The 20,110-nt window shown below is 50.0% G+C and overlaps 1 protein-coding gene across 1 annotated transcript; it reads left to right on the forward strand.

The window, feature by feature from the left end:
• The first annotated feature begins 426 nt into the window (after positions 1–426).
• Positions 427–19,931, forward strand: ATG4B (autophagy related 4B cysteine peptidase). Its single transcript, XM_063408681.1, has 13 exons — positions 427–582; positions 5,794–5,892; positions 6,330–6,401; positions 8,384–8,482; positions 8,913–9,014; positions 9,415–9,487; positions 9,815–9,894; positions 13,135–13,331; positions 14,287–14,365; positions 15,036–15,181; positions 15,790–15,846; positions 16,305–16,398; positions 18,175–19,931. Exons 1-13 carry the CDS (start codon positions 573–575, stop codon positions 18,246–18,248), a joined length of 1,182 nt encoding a protein of 393 aa, XP_063264751.1. The 5' UTR covers positions 427–572; the 3' UTR covers positions 18,249–19,931.
• Positions 19,932–20,110: the final 179 nt, after the last annotated feature.

The raw sequence follows: 20,110 nt of genomic DNA on the forward strand, positions 1-20,110 counted from the left end.
CGCGGGGCCGGTGGGGAAAGGGGGAGTTCGCTCCCAGAGCCTCTCGCTTGCCTCGTCGGCGCAGCTGGCCGTCCGCCTCCCGACGAGCCGCTCGGTCCGTGGCAGCCCAGCCGTGAAAGGCGTCTCCGAATGGGGCGGGCATAGTGAAGGCTGTTACTCTCACGGGGAACGAGGGGGCGGGGCTGGGCCGGCTCCGTACAACACTATGGCGGCGCTCATTTATCACATCATTCCTAGGTATACGTGTTGCGGAACGCGCCCGTCGGCGCTCTGCGCAAGAAGCGGAGCTCTCACACTGCGCGCCGCCTTCTAGCCCCAGCCTCGGCCCTACCGCCCGCCTGCTGCCTCCCCGCGCTCTGCTTTGCTTCTCCGTACGGCAACATGGCAGCTCCCTGTCCGCAGACAGCGGCGCGTCGCTCCGAGCTGTGACGAGCCCACTGCCAGCCAATGGGCGCGGAGGCCGGCGCTGAGCGGCGCTCGCATTGGCCGGGAGCGGCGGGTCGCGCCTGCAGCCGCGCAGGGCCGCGCCGGGCGTGAGTGTCGGCGGCGGCCGCAGCCTCGGCGGGGCCGCCATGGACGCAGGTGGGTCCCGGGCGGGCCCTGCCCGCGGCGCGGCGGCCGCGCTTCCCCTCGGGACTCCCCGGCCCGGCGGCCGCTCGAGAACCGCGGCTCCCCGGCGCGGCCTCCCCGACGGGCGGCGAGGAAGGCGCCGCTTTCCGCCCTGGGCACGGCCCTGGGAACCGCGGCCCTCCCGGGCCCGGCCGCTCTCCCGGTGGGGCGAAGGGGAAGGCGGTGGCTGCGTGGAGCCAGGGCGGCCGGCGTAGGCCGGAGCCGGGCGCCGAGTTCCTCCTTCCCCCAGCCCCGTTGCTGCCGTCGTTCCTCGAAAGCTCCGAGCTCTGCCGCCGGGTCTGCCCGGGAGAGAACCGGAGCGGTGACAGGGCTGGTGTCGCTGTGCCCCGCTCCTCACGAGGGCTCGAGGGGCGAGAAGGCAGCTTGGGGGCAAGAAGGTGACTTTCGAGGGGTGAGAAGGTGTCGTCGGGTGGTAAGAAGGCGACTCAGCCTCTCATCACCCTCACAGAGGGCTCTAGCAAAGCTGTTTGTGGTAGAGATTTTGGGTTCGTGCGGGGTAAAGTAAAACTAAGTGGCACTTGTGTTGGGACCCGCTTCCCTCCAGCCTTGGCGTAGTAGCGGCTTCCACCCCCTCCGCAGAGATAAGTGTTGTTCCATAATAACAAACGCTCCCCTGTGCGCCGTGGGCTCCTCCTCCGCATCGCCGGGCTCGGCTGTGCCGGGGATCCGCAGCTCCTGTCCCTCCTCAGCGCTGTCCCGCCTTGTTTTGGCCTCGGTGCCGCTGTTGTCAGCGCGGTCCGGCGGAGAGCGTCCCGGCTCTGCCCTCGGATCCAGCGGCACGCCTGGGGACCGGACACGCTCCGCGGAGTGAACCTGCTCCCCCTGGTCCGGGAGATGTGTTTGCTTTCCCTTGGTGCGAGCCATGCATTGGCTGTGGTGGATCGTGGGGCTGAATTTCCTCTGTGAGAGAAGGAGGAGAGGAGAATCTCTGGGCTCAAGCCCCTTCGTGTCCAGCCCTGCTCCCGAGATGGTCGGGGAGCTGGCAGCAAAACTTGGAACTGTTTGTTCCAGGCCTTCAAGAAAGCACCACACTTCAGTAACCTGACTTTCCGTGCTGTCTGTCTCTTAACTCCTCGTTGGTACTTGGATAATCAGGAATTGTCTTGTTTGAAAGAGCTTAGAGAAAAGATTTAATCTTTCTTCTGCAAAGGGCAGAAGTAAGGGTTTGCGGTGTTTGGTGTTTTCCAGCAATGCATTTTACTAAAATGGTAAATTTACCATCTCTTCCTGACTTTGAAATGTTCCACATCCATTTGTGTTCCTTCTTTTCCTTGGGTGAGGTACCTGTATCACCTAAAGGAGAGATCATCCACCTCATTCCTGATCTTTTTGTGGTGACCTTAGTTGGAGGCTAAAGCATTTGGGGAAGCATGAGAGCCAGGCCTTTTCAGAGAGTGGAGAGGCCCTAGGACCAGTCAGGGAAGGGAGGAGTGGCAGAGCCTGGCTTTCCTTCAGTGCCACACTCCAAAGCTCAGCTTGGATATTTTGTGTGAGCTCTTCAGCAGGCAGACTGACCGAGGTGGTTGGTGCTGGGAAAATCACCTGCCGCGTTTCTCTTTGAGTCACCCAAGCCTTCGCTTGTTGTTACTTGTTTCCCAAAGGTGATGGGGAAGCAAATGGCTCTGGTGGTGGTGTGGGAGATGAAGTTAGCGACTGTCGCAGATCTGGCCTCCAGCACATTTGCAAACTGGCACCAGCACTCAGGGGCTGCTCCCAGCGCCCAGCTGGGCCTCGGGGTGTGTCTGCTACAAGTTGGGATAATGTTTTTATCTCAAGTGTCTCATTGTGCTGATTAAGACTATGAGAAAGGAGGGAAAATTTCATCTTCTGCCCTAATTCTGTGTATTTAGAGCATTGTTCTTGTGTCGAGATGATGGAGCATGTCTCCCATGAGGAAAGGCTGGGAAAGCTGGAGGTGTTCAGCCTGGGGAAGAGAAGGCTCTGGGGAGACCTGAGAGCACCTTCCAGTGCCTAAAGGGGCTCCTGGAAAGCTGGAGAGGGACTTTGGACAAGGCTCTGAAGTGCCACCACAAGGGGAAATGGCTTCCCACTGCCAGAGGGCAGACTTTGATGGGACATTGGGAAGAAATTTTTCTGTGAGGGTGGGGAGGCCCTGGCACAGTTGCCCAGGGAAGCTGTGGCATCCCCATCCCTGGAATTGTTCCACGCCAGGCTGGACAGGGCTTGAAGCACTGTGGTTTATTGGAAGGTGTCCATGCCCGTGGCAGGGAGTGGAATGAGATTAGCCTTAGGGTTCCTTCCAGCCCAAACCATTCTGGGATTCTGCTGTGGTATGTACAAAGCTTTGCCTTTCCTGCTGAGGCTTTGTGGGGTGAGGAGTTCTGCAGATCCCATGGAAGATGTGCCCATGGGGCAGCGATCCAGCCAGCCTCCCCTCATTCCCAGTGCGTGCAAGGCTCCTGGAAAGCGAGGATGCCTTTCTCAGGGTGAGCTGTGCAGAGCTGACACTCTGTTTTTTAACTATAAAGCCGTGTGAAGCTGAGCTCTCTCATGTTTTGATGTGCAGAGACTGCACATCCTTCTCTGCGGAAACTGCTGCTCCACTGTCCTGGATGCTCAGAGGTCGGTAATTAAAATAGACCGAGGGCTTTCTGAAGGTGAAGTTTTGGAGCACTGCCTGAGAAATGTGCTGATCTCACCCAGCTTCTGCAGCTCTGAGAGGAGCAGCTTCAAACAGGATTTCTGCTTGGTGAATTTCCAGATGTATTTCTCTTCTTCATCTTTGGCTATAAGGAGAGAAAGGCTCCTGTGCAGTCTGTGATGTTCTTTGTGCCCTGCCTGAATTGTTTGGGTTCCACTGGCTGGTATTTAGCCCATCAGGGCAATTGCACAATAGATGGACTTTGGAAAAGTGCTGGAGCATATGAAGGTGGAGGCTTGTAAAGGAAAAACTCAGTGACCTCAAGCCTTGTGGGGAGTTTACTGCTCCCATTTTAATGTCCTTGATACTAACTGAGAGCAACCTCTGGAATTTTCTTCCCTGTGAAGGGGAAACCTGAACTCCTGCATTTCAACTGTTTTCTCCCCAAATCCCAACACGAATGTCTGACCACCTCTCTGGGATGCACAGCTGGACACACAGTGCTGTGTACAGAGCCAGATGTTGGGCATTCAGCTGAGGGGCTGCAAGCCTGGGACTCTCCTCCCCTGTGTGCAGTGTCATGACATGTGCTGCATCCCCTGAACGTGCAGCTGGTCCAGGTGGAGATCCCCCTCTGTCTGCTGTCCCCCTCCTCTCTGAGCTGTGGTGGAAGGGGAGGGACTCCAGTTGCCCCTTTCCAGCTGCTGATCTTTGCTGTGAAGTGTCCAGTTGCAAATCCTGTCTTTGCTAAAGACCTGGTGCCCTGCAAACCATGCGGCTGCAGAGGTTGTGATATTTGAGCAGGTCAGGGAATGTTGCTGGGAAGCAGAAGGAGAAATTGTGGATAGCTTGATGTTCCTGTGTGGCATCCTTGTTTCACTCGTTTTCTTTAAGCTATTTGAGACTCTGACAGAGAGTTAGATACATGGCAGGCTTAGGAGCTGACAAAATAAACCACAGAATATTCCTTGGAGCTTTAAAACTTCCCTGAGAACTTCAGTTTTTATGTTAAGATCATGTTGGTTACCTTTTCAAATCTGGACATATGCAAGTTTGGGTAGTAGATGGGAAAGAAATCCTTTATTTCTCTGCTAAAGTTTGTTAGAGAAGAATACTGCAGCAGTAATTTGTTGGGACAATTCTGTGCAAGCAGAATTGGTTTGCTTAGCTTGCTGAGGAGTCACATTGTGGGGTGGCAATGGGAATGTGTGGCCTGTGCAATCCTAAAGGTGCCTGGAACAGTTTTAAAGACTAATTCACACAAGGAACGTGCTTTAAATCTTGTGGGCTGGAGTTAAGGCAGAGTCTGTTTCAGAATTTGATTTAGGAGCCTGTTGTCATCTCTATTGCCAGGGTTCCTGCTTAAACAGTAGTTCGTCTTAGTGACTGTATTTGCTGAAGTGTTTTCTTGGATATTTGGAATTGGAATTCCAGCTCAGGGAATCCAGATTAGAAGGCTGAGATACTTCAGGAGGCTGAAGTGTCTTATGTAGCAGCAGGTTACTCTGGAGAAGCCAAAAGCGACGTGTGCCCCATGGAGAGGGCAGAGAATGGGGCTGACAGGAGCTTGTGGCCCTGTACTCCTTTGTCCTGCTTTAAACTCACATCACATTACCACAGATTTTATTGCATTTGCTGTGAGAGATGTTTTCAATTGCTACTTTAACAGTTACAGAAAAGTCTGTTTTAGCTCTGCTTTAAATTTTAGAGGTGGTTTGTTACAGAACTGGTGCCTGTAAAAAATCATATGGGTCTTCTCCAGAATTCCCAGGCTACTTTAAAGTCTGCGTTTCCAAACACAGATCTAGTGGAGCACAGCTCATCCAACTTCTCTGGTTTTTCCTTCCTGTTGTTTATACCCTGTGCACAGCAGCTTAGGCTGCCCTGATCCAAGGGCAGCCTGGGCTGCTGGGTTGTTCTGCTATGGTCCTGGAAGGGGATGGATTTTTAGGCACTGATGGATGCCATGCTGTGAAGGGAGCCAGTAAAAGAGACAAAAGTTTTGCCTGTCCCTTTTGCATGAGCACATCTGCACAGCTCTGTGTTCCTCACGTTGTGGAGTGACACCTGTAAAAGCTTCTGCTGGGTTTGGTGCCTCTGGAGGAGGGGCTGAGCAAAGTTTATTTTACACCTTACGACGATCTGTTTTGTGTGTTCTTCCCTCAAAATTTATGTTCTCTGCAAGAGAACACTTTGCCCAATGGAAAAGAGGCCCTCATCATCAGTGCTGTTGCTGTTGGCGTGCAGGATGGTGCCTGTTCTGGGAAATGGTGTAGCTGCCAGATGAAGTTTTAGATGTTTTCTGCCCCGGGCAGAACCTGGAGCTGGCCTAACCTGGAAATCCTGCTGGAACAGTCGGGAGCGAGCCAGGGCTGGGCCCCCTCTGCGCCTCCCAGGGCTGAGGGGTGCAGGGCACTGGGACCAGTTCCTGCCAGCCCAGGGGCTTTGGGGGTGGGTGGGAGTCACTGGGCTACAGCAGCTCTGATCCTGTAGCTTTGTCTGCTTTTGAAAACAAAAGGAAAAGCTATCAAAGGTCTGTGATTTCTCCTTTTTCTTTCTAGCTACTCTTACCTATGACACCCTCAGGTTTGAGTATGAAGACTTCCCTGAGACCAAAGAACCTGTTTGGATCCTTGGCCGGAAATACAGTGTTTTTACAGGTATTCTGTGTGCACACTGCAGTGTTTTAAGGCTCCAGAGGAATTTGTTAGTGTTGCACTTGCATTTCAGCTGCCATGCTTCTGTCTGTCTGGCAATTTCCGTGGACTCTGGAATACTTTTGGGCAGAAAGTTACCATATGGAAGTTGTTGGGACATGTCATGAGGGCAGGATGGTGGAGGCAGGGGGTAGAAGGATGGTTTGCTGCTTCATAATTTGCCTGTGGCCATAGTGTCTTTAGGCTGATTGCAGCTATTCTGGGGGGGAAAGAAAGTGCTTTCTGCACAGCAGTACTGCCCTGTTCCTCAGCCACACTCTGCCTCTCTGGGCCTGCAGACTGTGAGGAGCAGAATTCCTTGGGAGGGTGAGTGGGAGGTGGGTTTATCTGTCTTGGTGCTCCCCTGATGTGTGTGCCTTTCCATGCTGAACACTTTCCAGAGAAGGAAGAGATCCTGTTGGATGTGACCTCTCGCCTTTGGTTCACCTACAGAAAGAACTTCCCTGCTATTGGTATGTAGATTGGAGGAGTCTGAAGACATCCTGGAAATGATTGTAACTTGGTTGTCCCTAATAAAACAGTCCCCACAAACGTGACATCATTTCCATTCATAAGAGTCTGAAATGTGCTTCATCTAATTGATTAGACAGACTTTTTGTTTATCTGATAATGAGAATTCCTCATCCCCTTGGGTAGGAGGGATAGCAGTGGTTTTTAAAAGGACATCAAGATGGGTTTGGCAAGCCTGCTCTGTTTTTAGGCAACATGGGAGGATTTTTATACTTCATCACATCCTGTATCAGTCTAGTGTGAAATATTATTGAATTATGGTCTTGGGCTTGAAGTGGATTAAAATAAGGGAACCTAGAGAATGATACAGAAATTGCTGCCTTTGTGCATCTGCCCCAGACTCTGCGTGGGGGTTTTGTGTGTCTAGGGGGAGTTGGGTGCCTGAAGTGTCTGTTACACAGAGGAGCTGTACTGATAGGGGGGATCTTTCCCAGTGAACTCCAAGGAGGATGCCTTGGTTCCTTAAAATATTCTGCACGGCCTCTTCTGGGGTTTGGGGTTCTTTGCTGGGTGCAAGGTCTATCAGAGGAGATCTAAGAGCAGGTAAATGGGACTCCAAGGCCTGCCCATGTCCCCCTTCTGTCACTGTCATCCTCAGCAGTCAGTGGGAAAGGAACATGGCTCAGGTTTGGAAAAGAGACTTCTTCCTAACTGGTCCTTCTGGCTTGTGCTGTTCTTTCCCTGCTGGAAAGCCCTCTGCCTCACAAGCTCTGAGACATCTTTGATGCAGTTTAATCCCTTTAAATTCATGTTTGTGCACCATAGTTAAACATATGTTTGAGAACAAAGGGTTAGCACATGTTTAACTGGCTCACAGAAACAATTTTGGTTTCCTTGTGAGTCATTAAAGGCTGTGGGGTGAAGGCAGACCCCATTTTCTGGGTCATTTCCCATTTACACCATAGATATGATCTGGATGTCATATACAGTAAGCCTCTTTCAGCATTTTTTCTCCCAGTCATCCCTTTTACTGTTTGTCCCTTTCCTCTGTGCTAGCCCACTTAATTATTGTAAGGGTTAGGGAGCTGTCTGATGCTAATTTTGTAAAGCATTATCACTTTTGGAATTTGTACATGTTATGAATTACAGGTAAAATTGTAGAAGACAACTGGTGACCATTGAGAAGCTGATTAAATAGTCCTGCAGGTGATTTTTTCCCTGTTCAGGACAAAAGAAGAAAGCAGCATTACAAAGACTTGCAGAAGCTGTGCCCGGGCACAGATTCCCTGCTGTGATCACACTGAACATTTGATCTCTGGTATTTGTAGTAACAGCCAGAGCTGCAGTGGAGGAGCAACAGTTTCCTTTGGAAGATCTGTCAGGGAAATGCTTTCAGCCTCATGTCCGTTGTCTTAGACTTTCCAGCATGAGCTGATGTCCAGCTTTCTCCAACAATGTGTAGGATGTGTCTTTTTTTCACTGCTTGGATAGGTTTTTTTTGGCTGGTGCCTTTTTTTTTGGCCTGACTACATTGTTCACTTTGAAATGTTATTTGTAGCCGCTTCTGATGCAGGAATTCCCTGGGACTGGTTTGTTCTGCAGTTGCCTTCTCAAGATAAGGATTACAAGAGTCATCTTTAACAAACACCTTCATGTAGAATTGTGTCTGAATTGGGCTGAGAGTCTGCAGCCAGGCTCAAAGGCTATTGTTCTCCTGAGCAATTCAGCTCTCTTGGGTTGTTTGGATTTCCCTTGGAATTTTTTCCCCTTTCAGTTAGTGTTAGAGGAGTTGATTTGTTTGTTTTTAAGGGATGCCACGGAGTTACTCATCAATAACCATGTTTCTGGTTCTCAATCTTGGGTTTGTGAGCTAAGCTAGTCCTCACTGCCTGCCTCATTTCTTGGTGAACCTGCTGCCCATTCATTCCTCTCCCCCTTGGCACTGCCTCACCATTCATTCCCTATTTTCTGTCCTTGTTTCCAGGAGGAACTGGTCCCACCTCTGACACGGGCTGGGGCTGCATGCTGCGCTGTGGCCAGATGATCTTTGCTCAGGCCTTGGTCTGCAGGCATTTGGGAAGAGGTAAACCAGTGCACAGCCCACACTGAATTCCAGAGCCATGTGCTCCCATGAGAGCAGCACTTAGAAGTACAGAGATAACCAGGACACAGCTGGGAATTGCTGAGGGTTCTCTAACCTTTTCGTCACTCTTTTCAAGTTCAGGGCTGTTGAGACAATAGTCTACTTGGAACTCTCTGGAATATTTGTATTTTCTAATTTTATGTTTGTTTATTTGCTTTCCTGTGGATTATAATACTTTATCCCAGCTGTAAGAATGTTTTCTGTTATTTTAAAATTAGCCCTTTACTGTTGGGGATGCCTCAGATGCTTAGTAATAATATGACAATGTGAAAAATTGAGTTGGTCAGTACGCAGGAAGAGAATTGCAGCTTGCAGCCTCTGGTTGCTAATAAGTACCATATTTATTTCATATATCCCTTGTCTGTCCTAGACTGGAGGTGGATAAAAGGGAAGAGGCAGATGGATAATTACTACAACGTTCTTAATGCCTTCATTGACAAAAAAGACAGCTACTACTCCATTCACCAGATAGGTAAGAAGAAAGAAATGCTCAGACTTAGCAAATGGGCTGAGGAAGGCTGTCACCTTGATACAAACTTCCCTGAAAAATCAGAGAAGCAGCCTGTTCCTGTGTTTCCTGTGGGGTAACAGAACTCAGGTCACAGGGCTGGTCTACTGATCAAACACTGGGTGAAGCTTCTTCTGAGGCAACACTATCCTTTGAACTTCTGTGCTGCTGCATTTTGGGGAAAGGATTTGCTTTGCAGTCCTTCAGGATGTGCTTCTTACCCCCATGAAACAGCAAATACTGCTGATTCAATGAAGTTTCTAAGTGAGAATTCTTCCCCATTAAATGCAAACCTGGTTAGGAAGGGATGCAGTGTGGGTGAAATGATTGACTCCATTATTCTGATTTTTTTGTTGTGATGCAGCCCAGATGGGAGTCGGGGAGGGGAAATCCATAGGCCAGTGGTACGGACCAAACACGGTTGCGCAGGTGCTCAAGTAAGTGCTGCCCTTTTCCTCTTCTCCCTTCAGACAGGCAGTGGGGCTGCTTGTGTGTGCTTCCTCTGAGCTGACAGAGTTCTGCCTGGCTTGGGAGCATGGGCTGCCTGTCACAACAGCCTCCCTCCTCTCACCATTCTCCCCCATCCACGTTGTAGATGAGCAGGCTGGAATTGCCTAACAGCTGCTTTCCCAGGTCAAAGCACATTCCACAGCATAAATGATAACACCAGGCTCTCCTAATCCAGTTTCTCCTCTCTGATACACCACCATCTTTGCCTTGTAGTTGTATTAATCCTTCATTACTTACTTTCCATTTTCCTCTAGAAAACTTGCAACTTTTGATACGTGGAGTTCCCTGGCAGTGCACATAGCCATGGACAACACAGTGGTGATGGAAGAAATCCGTAAGTGTCACCTGGAGGCAGAATGTGGCATATCCTGGGCTGCAAGAGCCCAGAAAAAAGCTGGAGGGCACAACAAGCATGAAGTATATGTTCTGTCTTTGAGAAATTGTTCCCTGTGAGGGTGGTGAGGCCCTGGCACAGGTTGCTGCCCGATCCGTGGTAGTGTCCAAGGCCAGGATGGATGGAGCTTGGAGCAACCTGGGCTAGTGGAAAGAGTCCCTGCCCATGGCAGGGAGTGGAACAGGATGAGCTTTAAAGTCCCTTCCAACACTTGTGATCTGTGAAACCTGTGTCCAGGTGTGCTAAAACAAGATGAGAATTGCTGTTCTAGGGCAAGGAAGGGCCTTGTTTTGACTGTCATTTCATCTGATGATGCCTCTGCATCAGGAGAGAAGGTTTGCTGACCTTCAGACAACATATGGGAGCTGCTTGGTAGGCAGTGTCAGGCTTGTTTATGGCCACGAGGAGCAAGCAGTTCCTCTCTCACATAATTGGTAGGGATGGTTCTGATGTTGGACAGAGTAAGAAAGTCAGAACAGATCAGAAGAGGAAAAGGGCCAAAATGGGCATGGGGAGAGGATAAGAAGGGAATCCAACACTCTCAACATTTTAGGGAAAATTCACCGATGGTTTCTTCTTTTTTCCTTTTTTGTGTGTTTTTTGGGGCATCCTCAGGGCATCCTCAGGCTCTGGAGGTTGAGCAGCTCTTCTTGCCCATCCTGAGCCTGTCTGCTCTGCCTGCAGCACTGCAGTAACCAAAGCTGCAAACCAAACCAAAGCTACACAGTTGAGCACCTACACTGCTGGTTGCTGCAGCCCTGCAGGGTCCTGGCCTCAGCAGCCTTCCCATGGCTTGCTTCAGGCTGATCCCTGAGGTAGTGAGCCCACCCAGCACAAACCCAGCAGTGTTTCTGCCAGGGCAGTGCTCTGAAACAGCTGGTGTAGGGTTGCAGCTGAGGTGGTGGCAGGCACCATTTAGGCTGGCTTGGCTGCCACACGGCCAAGATAATAGCCAGGCAATTTTTGCCTGGAGTGCAGGACAGTCACTTTGTAAAGTCACATCTCTTGTCAGGTAGTCTCAGTTGGATCTGACTGAGACGTGTGTCTAACCTTAGCTGAAGGTGTCTGCTGAGGTCCTTGGCTTAAACAAAGGCCAGTTTTAAAGCAGAAATTGGATTATCTTTCTTCTTTATCCTGCAAGTATCACTTGTACAGCTGAAGCATGCTGGCTACGAGGCTTGGGTGTGCTGCAGGCTGTCTGTGTGGCACTGGCTGTTCAGCACTGATGCCGCTTCAAGTGACCATGTCCATACAACTTGTCATGGGCAGGTGTGTGTGTGTTTATTTTCCTCAAATGTGGATCATAATGTACCTGTTCAGGGCCTGAAAGTCACTGTGAGTGGGTCTGGTGTGTTAGATGTCTGTAGGTTTGTGTTTGATACCTTGTGCCCCAAACATTGTGGATAAAAATAATGTTGTTTCATTCATCTGTTAATTTGGTCACTGATAGGGTTCAGCCAAAGGTTCACAGGAAATGCCTTTTGTTACAGCAGTGAAGAAACATAAATCTTTATCCATTCTGTGTCAGTGTGCTATGAGAAAGGGCATGTCAGCTGGAGGAGAGATGGAGGAGAATCCTGTGAATCACAAAGGTGGTGAGAATCCAGGAGCCAATACCTGCCAGCAGCAGCTGCAGCAGGAGAGGTGTTGTGTTAGATCTGTTGGACTGTGTTTGCAGTAAATGCTTTGAATCCAGCTGGGGAGCTTTAGGCAGGTTCTGCTCTGCTGTGGCACCACAGAACTGCAAAGCCTGCCAGATAGCAAGGTGAATTCAGCCAGTGCCAAGCTCTCTGCTGCTTAAACTGCAGGTAGGTGTGTTCATACACACTGCAGAACTGCCACGTGCTTTGCCTGATGAGGAAACCTGCAGTGACATCCCATTCAGCAACAGCTCTGGCTTGGCAGCTGATTGCAGATCATCTGGACAGGCGGGCTGCTGTGACAAAAAACCTGCTTTAACAACAGAAATTGCTACAGATAATGGCTTTGAGTTTCCTCAGACCCTCTGGTAACTACATGTGCATCAGATGCACACATACACCTTCTCCCTTCTTGGGGAAGAGTACAGAGAGGAACTGCAAACATCTGTGCAGGTTGTCGCTCCTCCTGAGGCTTTAGATCAGAGTCCTATTTCTTCTAAATTTGGATGTAATATTGTCCTCATTCGGCTGGGTTTGGAGCTCTCAGTAGTGAACAAATACCCAGCTGAAATGGCAAATGGCTGGTGATTAAAGTGTTTGTTTACATCACGTCCTACCTGCTAGAGTGTCCTGGCACTCAGTTTAGGCTGGGAATAAATGAAATGAGCCTCTGGCATTCTGTCCAACTGCCTTAGCTTCATGATTCTTTAATCATGCTGTGGGTTTCTTTGGGGTTTGAGTTGGGTTGGTTTTTTTTTTCACACACCCAGCAAGTAATTAAATTGGCCAGTGAGACAGGTAGGCCTGGAGTTGTTTCTGGACCAGAATTTACATAACCTGGGTGCATTACAGCCTGGCTGTTTGTTTGTCAAGCCTTTAGGATGAGGATGCAGAGTGCTTATGTCATGTGTATGCCCTGAGGAGTTCTGCTGCTCCATATCTTAGAGGCTGCAATTGCAGAGTTTAGTGACCATACTGCTTTAGGTATGTAAAGTGAATGATCCCAAAGAAAATGTATGAAGATTTTTGTGACCTTTAGGAAAGTTATAACTACTCTAGACAGATACCAGGTTTGTATCTTGCAATAGCACTTAATTACAGGTGAATATTTCCTGTGTTAACTCATAATGCTGTCCTCACTCAGTTCATTCATGTCCTCTGTGAACTCCTCTGGAGCTGGACACTCCATAAGTTTCCTCTTTCTGCCTACAAGCTTTGTGAATTCAGGACAGTTGTCTGACCTGCTAATCAGCTCGTCCAGCTTTGTTAGCACAGGTGGTTGCTCACCTTTCTGGAAGAATTTGCATTTTTGCTGCCTAGCAGTTGGTAGCTGTGAGTACAGGGTGCTGTGGCTTGGTGTGAGCTCAGCTGAGGCTCAGCCATGCACACACATCACCCAGCCCCAGCACTCCACCTCTTCAAGCTCTTCTTGGGTTTAAATGCTGCAGGCTTTTGCTAAAGAGCAGTTGTTGGTCAGAGGGATGACTCAAGGTCTGGAAGCAGAGTCCTGATGCTTTGTGCTCCTGTTCCCTTTGCACAGGGAGGCTGTGCCAGTCCAATGTGCCGTGTGCTGGAGCTGCAGCGTGCCCTGCCCTGGACTCAGACGTGCTCTATAACGGGTGCCCAGAGGACGTGGGGCTCCGGGAGAGGCCCAGCCTGTGGAAACCACTGGTGCTGCTCATACCTCTCCGCCTCGGGCTCACAGAGATCAATGAAGCCTATATTGAAACACTAAAGGTAGGGAGTCTGGAACTGAATTCCTGCTGGGGAGATGCTGAAGGATCCTGTTGGGAATTCAGTCATTACTCAGAAGTCATTGCAAAAGAAAAATGTGTTTACAGACAATTCTTGTCAGAAATCATCATAGAGGTTCTTGCAAACTGTAGTCAGGAAGCTGGGGGGCCTTGAGGGGTTGGCCTTTTTTGGTTGTTTTTTTTTTCCTTTTGAGGATCTTACTTCCCAGCTTAAATCTCAGCTCCTCTTTGTGTGCAGATGGTACCAACCTGCTGAAGCCTTTGTTCAGCACAACTCTACCCTGCTTGGTGGTGACCTGAGTGTTAGTTGATACAGGGTTCCACACTCCCCATGGCTCAGATGCTGAAGTTTGTGCTGCAGACTGAGGCTAAGAGCTGTTGGGTGGTTGCAGGTTTGGGTTATTGAGAAGCTGCAGAATTTAGAGTGTGCACAAGACAGGGAGCACAATGCTAGCAAGCTCTGAGCTTGGGTAAGAGACCTCCAGATTCAGATTTGTGGGAGGTTACTTGCCTTAAGTCAGTAGATCATGCTTGGCTGCTCCAGGTGGATAAGGAACTTAAACTGTTTCCTGAATTATTGTTCCCTCCTGAGAGCACTGTTGCAACCTGGTGACAATTCCAGGGATCTTGCCACTGATTGCAGCAAAGCCAGGACTTGCCTGTACCAGCTCCTGGAGTAGTGCAGCTTCTTTCATTTGGTCCACCTGTCTACTCCTGTCAGTGGTTAAAACTGTTTTTGAGCTGCTTCCATGTTCCTAGAAAGCCTTGTGTTACAGCCTGATGGAGATTTTCTCCAGAAATGGCTGGTTTTGCTGCTAGAGTTGCTGATTTTCCATGTCCCTGTCCATCCTTCCCACTGCATTTTTGGATGCTGGCCTTTGTTCCCACCTGCTGTTTCACTGTCTGTCAGCTGTGTGTTTTCTGTGTTGCTTTTCCAGCACTGCTTCATGATGCCCCAGTCCCTGGGAGTGATCGGAGGGAAGCCAAACAGTGCTCACTACTTCATTGGCTATGTAGGTGAGTGCCCAGAGGACTGCCAAGACTGTCCAAAGAATGTCCCCCTGGCTAAAAAATGCTTGTGGGGTGGCACAGCTCTCCTGCTTAGCCTGTGGTGCATGCTGCAGGGTTCTCCTTTCCTGCTGGAAGCATGGAAGGCTGCTGTGGGCTGAGCCTCTAGCCTGAGTGATAAAGATTTGAACAGTGGGCATAAACTTCCACTGAGTAACACTAAATCTGGTCTGTGGAGTGCATAGAGCCTGTTTCCTGCATTCAGAGCTGACCTCCCTCTGTGGCTTGGCTGGATTTAACTGTTCTTTAGGTGTTCCTCAAACCCTATGAACTCTTCTTACTCTCCTCCTTCCCTCTGGTTTCCTCTCTGCCTGAGACCTCAGGCTATTTGTGCCATTTTCCGGGGTCTATTTGAGCTCACCCAGGAAGGGAGGAGCAGGAACAATACCCAGATAGTGCTTGTGCCTTAATCTCAGGGTGTCACAGTGGAGTGGCCACCGTGGTGGTGCTGGCAGCTGTGCCTGGCTGAGAAGCACTTGGGGAAGTGGCTGAAAGCAAGATGTGCCTGGAATGTGGATTCCTCTGTGACAGCTGGCTCTGCCGTTGCTTTTCCTCCCCTTTCACCACTTCTTCCTTCTGGCATGGTTCTTGCTGCTGATGTCCTTGCCTCTCTGGCCAGGTGAGGAGCTCATTTACCTGGATCCCCACACCACGCAGCCGGCGCTGGAGCCCGGCGACAGCGGCTGCCTCCCCGACGAGAGCTTCCACTGCCAGCACCCTCCGTGCAGGATGAGCATCGCCGAGCTCGACCCCTCCATCGCCGTGGTGTGTGCTGTTCCTCCTGCTCCCCGTCACCCCAGGAGCAGTGCTAGGGTGCCCCTGTTCCACAGGGAGCTGGCAGAGGCAGTGGGGATGGGCTGGGTACTCTGGGCAAGTGCTGCCCTGGGTTTTGGTGACACTGGTGAAACAGCTCCTCCCAGAGAGTGGCTTGTCCCAGGGAATGCCCCTTGCATGGCAGTTAAATACCATTCCTCATGGAGCAGTGTCATTGTCTCGGGTTTAGTCTGGGCTTTGAGTCCAGCCTTTTGATGGGCAGATCTGAATCCATTCCTGAATCCATATGATGATGCACCATGGCTTGTTTTCTGTTGAACCTGAGATGCCTGCTCTTTGTTTCCTTTGTTCCTCCTGGTTTTCCTTCTACAGTAAAGAAAATATTGATGATTCCAGCACTTGGATGCCTGGACACATCAAGCCTTTGTGGAGTGTTCAGTTTAACAGGACAGTGTGAGGCATATTTTTAAAGCAAGGCAGTCAGGAGTAGTAACTGCTCCCAGTCCTGAATTTGTTACTTGGTGTTGACACAGGGCCTTAAGTCTGAAATGATCAATCTAAAATATAGAAAGATAAAGTCTTCTTTCTTTTTTTTTCAGGGCTTTTTCTGCAACACAGAGGCAGACTTTAATGACTGGTGCCAGCAAATCAAAAAGGTTTGTGTATATGAATCTGGTCAGACATTGGAACAGGCTGCCCAGGGCAGTGGTGGAGTCCCCATCCCAGAAGTGCTCAAAAGGCATATGGATGTGGCACTTGGGGACATGGTTTAGTGCTGGGGGAATGATTGGACTCAAAGATCTTGGAGTTATCTTCCAACTTTAATGATCTCTTGATTCTCTGTCCCTGGGAAAGGAATATCAGGTATTGTTTTGTTTCCAAACCACTGCACAGAGACCATGTTCTCTGCAGCATGACCCCATTTTAAGCATATTAAACCAGTTTATTAAACTACCAAAAGGAGCATAGCTCTGAAATCCTGTTGATGATGTGATTCAAAAGCTTTGAAAAACGTTTTTCCAGCTACAGTGAAGCCCAACAGATCATTTTTCCCCCTGAAGTGCAGCAGCAGTGCAGAGCTGTTGGTTCTCATGGCTCTGCTCTGTCTCCACAGCTGTCCCTGGTCAGAGGAGCGCTGCCCATGTTCGAGCTGGTGGAACGCCAGCCCGCACACTTCTCCAACCCTGACGTCCTGAATCTCACACCAGGTGAGGCCACGCAGGCAGGGAGAGCTGAGGGTGAGCCAGTCCTTCGGGTTTCTGGAAATCACGTGGAATTACATGAGAATTTCTAGTATGATCCTGTTCCACCTGGAATTTAACCTGGAGGTCTCAGGTCAATTGATATAGTTCTTCAGCTTTCAGCCAGAGGTTTGCAGATCCCGCAGTGTCTCAGGAGGATTTTTAGAATAATTTGTGAATGTTGATGGTAACTGAGCAGAACAAACAAGTTCACAGGCTGTCATGGCAGTGTGAGTTTGTGGCTTCTGAAGGGATGCTTGGAGGAATCAAAACGGTCCAGTGCAAAGGCTGAAAACCGAGTTTGCAGGTAATGAAAATGCTCCAAGACAGGGCTGGTCACACTTTGTTCCAGCATAAGGCACTCCTTCCTGGCACAAACCACTACCAGTGGGAAAAAGGACAAGTGCTGGGCACTAATCTTGTCTGTCAGGCTCTGCTTATCACATTAATAACATAAGCAAATGCTGCAGGAGATAAAGCCATTGGCAGCTTCTGCCAAGAGCAGTGTGTGGGCAAGCCGACCTGTCACGGGGCATTGGGCATCCTCCTGCCAACCTGCACATTGCACTTCTGGTCTCTCTCTCCCCCTCTCTCTGCCCTCCTTCCTTAAAAGCTTTCATTTCATTATCACACTGTCCTTTGCTGTTAAGAGTGCTTAAACTCCCTTAAAGTCCCTTAAACTGTCAATTGATCGTGCCGGTCTTAAATTTCACTAATGTTGTCTTTCCTACTCTTGAAAATGTTTCTGTAATGCACTAATTGTCCTTCTCCCTCTTCCCTGGCTTGTAGAGCCTCTCCCATCTGCCAAGGCCACTCACTAGAAGGAGTAATTGAACTTTGAGCCCCTTTCAGGGATTCCAAGAAAGCTGGAGAGGGCACACAGTGACAGGACAAGTGGGAATGTCAGAGGGCAGGGATAGATGGGATTTTGGGAGGGAATTCTTTCCTGTGAGGTGCCCTCTTGGCACAGGTTGCCCAGAGAAGCTGTGGCTGCCCCACATGTAGAAGTGCCCAAGGCTTGGAGCAACCTGGGATAGTGGAAGGTGTCCCTGCCCATGGCAGGGGGCCAGGACTGGATGATCTTTAAGGTTCCCTCCAACCCAAACCATTCTGGGATTCTGTAACTGTCCAGCCTGAACTAATAAAAGTTTCTCCTTCCCTTCCCCCTGTGCTAAAGGTGCTTCCTTCCCCTTTAAGTGTGAGCCCCTTCTTCACCATATAGTTGGAAGGGTGGAGAAGTGGGATCCACTAGCATTACCTTTCCTCACAAAGTGAACTGTACTAATTGCTTTTGGGAGAGTGCATGTTGTAATTCATTCCCTAACAGTTGCACCAAAACAACTCTAGCAGAAGCAATTCTCTAATACACAGGGGTAAATGTATCTCTTAATTGGGACAAAGATCTTCATGGGTATTAGTCCAGACCTGGGCAAGTTCTCCTGTTCTGAGAACAGTTTTCTGCTAATGCAGAGCTGGGGCACAGGCTGGTTGTACAGAACAGTGACAGCAGAAATGTGTTTGGATCTGAGAAGGATGATGTGCTTCTGTGCTCCATGTAATTTTCTCCAATGCATTTTCCATACCACTGACTTGTTCTTATCCTCCTCAGAGCCCTCACTCGGGTTTGTCACTGAGTCTTGGAACTTGCAGGCACTTGGCACTGAAGCTGTGACTGCTCCAGCTGCTGGTGTCACTGACAGTCCCAGCGTCCCACTGAGGCAGCGCTTTCTTCTTCTCTTCCAGACTCCTCTGATGCCGACAGATTGGAAAGGTTCTTTGACTCGGAAGATGAAGACTTTGAAATCCTGTCCCTTTGAAGACAAATAGGAAACTGACTCTGCAAATTTGTGTATGTGTGGGGAGAAGGGGGGAGGGAAGCTCCTTCGAGAGCCTGGGGCTACCGGTTTTCATAGGCGCTTGCTGCCATCCCTGCCTCCCGTCCATCCTGGCATTCCGTGCAGCCTCGGAGCGGAGCGCGCAGTGTCTGCAGTGGGATGAAGAACCCAGAGGGTGTTACAGCCTTACTGGCTGCAGCTGGAATTTCTCAGCAGCAAACAGTTGCTGGAAGTGGATGCAGTGGTGCTTAGGAGTTCAAAGCCTATCTGTTACATCAGCAGGTCAGCTGGGCCTCCCGGGGGAGGCACGGAAATCGTTAGAGCGCTGAATCCTTCCATGGGGACTCCCCTCTGAAGCTTAAGTAGAACCCACCCATCATTTAGCAGGAGAAACGTCCAGTTAATGCCTTTAGCAGCTTCCCTTCTCACTGGCCAACCTGGACTGCAGCTCACAATGCCAGGGAACAGCAGCCACGTCCCACAGACAGCTGTGAAGCCTCCGGAGTGCACGTCCCTACGGTACAACTCCTGTTCATGCTCTGCAGGACACTCAGCACTACCTCTCCTGTTCACACCCTATGGAAAGGGAATTGAGGGAACTTCTAAGTGACTGGGAATTCCATAAGTGAAGTGTGGAGCAGTGCTGTGCTGCTGGGGAGCATCTCAATCCCAGTCTAAATAACAGAAGGAATGGAAGAATAGAAAATGTGTGTGTTGCTCAGTGAGTCAATCCATGTGCTTCTACAGTGGAATAGTCTCTACAGGAAGTACCTTCAGGAAAGCTGCTTTGAACAGAAAACTGAATTCTACAACCCTGGAAAAATGAGTCCCGAGCTGGGAGAGCTGAAACAGGGCAGCAGAGATCTGCCAGCCATGTGCCAGGCTTCTTCTGCTTGTCCCCCAGTGTGCTGGCATGGTGACTAGGGAGTGATGTTGTCCTGCCAAAAACCCAAGCTGTAAAACCTCTTGAGGTGCCCTGGGTGGGTTGGTCAGCACTTCCTCCAGCTACTCCTGTCAGACATTCCCTTTCCAAAGCAGAAGAGATGCCTGAAGGTTGAGCAGGTTTCCGAGCTGTGTCAGTCCCTTGCCTCTGCCCACTCCCCTCCCTGTGGAATGTGCCCAGAGGTGCTGTAGGAGCTAACCTGGAGAAACCCCTGTCAGGTAACCATCCCAAGAAGGGCAGAATGCCTTGAGAAGGTCCAAATATACTGGAAATTTCAGATACTCTAAGATGTTAGCTCTGCCTAGGGCCCTTCTCCAGAAAGGTAAAGTGTGGAGGAGAGCTGTCTCCATGCACACTGCAAGGGAAGTTGCTGCTGTAGTTTCCTTGGTGCGTGCTGCACACTGCAACCCTGTTTACAAGGCTTTGTGCATTCAGGTTTGGTATGTCAGATGAGGGTGGTGTGCCCAAGGGTGGTGCCACCAGGTTAGAAATGACCTGTTTCCCCTGTGACTGACCTACTGATGCTCTAACTGTCCCTGTGATACCCGAAAGCAGAGGTTTGAACTGGGAACCACAATGCTTCTGTCACTAAATTATTATTTGCTGCTTTCTGCCTGCTTCTCTTCTCTCTTGTAGTCAGGGGAAGAGGCAGCAGAGGAAGTGGGGCTGTGCTCCATTCATCTGCTTTCAATTTCTATCTGAATAAACAGATGTAAAATCTTTGCCTGTCCTGATGTCCTTGCACACGCTGAAGGCGGTGGTGGGTAGTATGCAGCACACCAGAAGAGTCCAGTGTATAGACAGGCTCCAAGAGAGCTGGAGAAGGATGTTGGACAAGGGCCTGGAGGGACAAGGGGGAACGGCTTCCCTCTGCCAGAGGGAAGGGTTAGATGAGATACTG

This window comes from Prinia subflava, chromosome 11, assembly GCF_021018805.1.
Source record: "Prinia subflava isolate CZ2003 ecotype Zambia chromosome 11, Cam_Psub_1.2, whole genome shotgun sequence".
Classification (NCBI taxonomy): Eukaryota; Metazoa; Chordata; class Aves; order Passeriformes; family Cisticolidae; genus Prinia; species Prinia subflava.

What these genes read in the sequence shown, in the direction of transcription:
- ATG4B (XM_063408681.1), top strand. An exon ending in CTACTCCATTCACCAGATAG is followed by an intron (nt 9,015 to 9,414) that starts GTAAGAAGAAAG and finishes GTTGTGATGCAG; the next exon opens with CCCAGATGGGAGTCGGGGAG. An exon ending in GGTGCCAGCAAATCAAAAAG is followed by an intron (nt 15,847 to 16,304) that starts GTTTGTGTATAT and finishes CTGTCTCCACAG; the next exon opens with CTGTCCCTGGTCAGAGGAGC.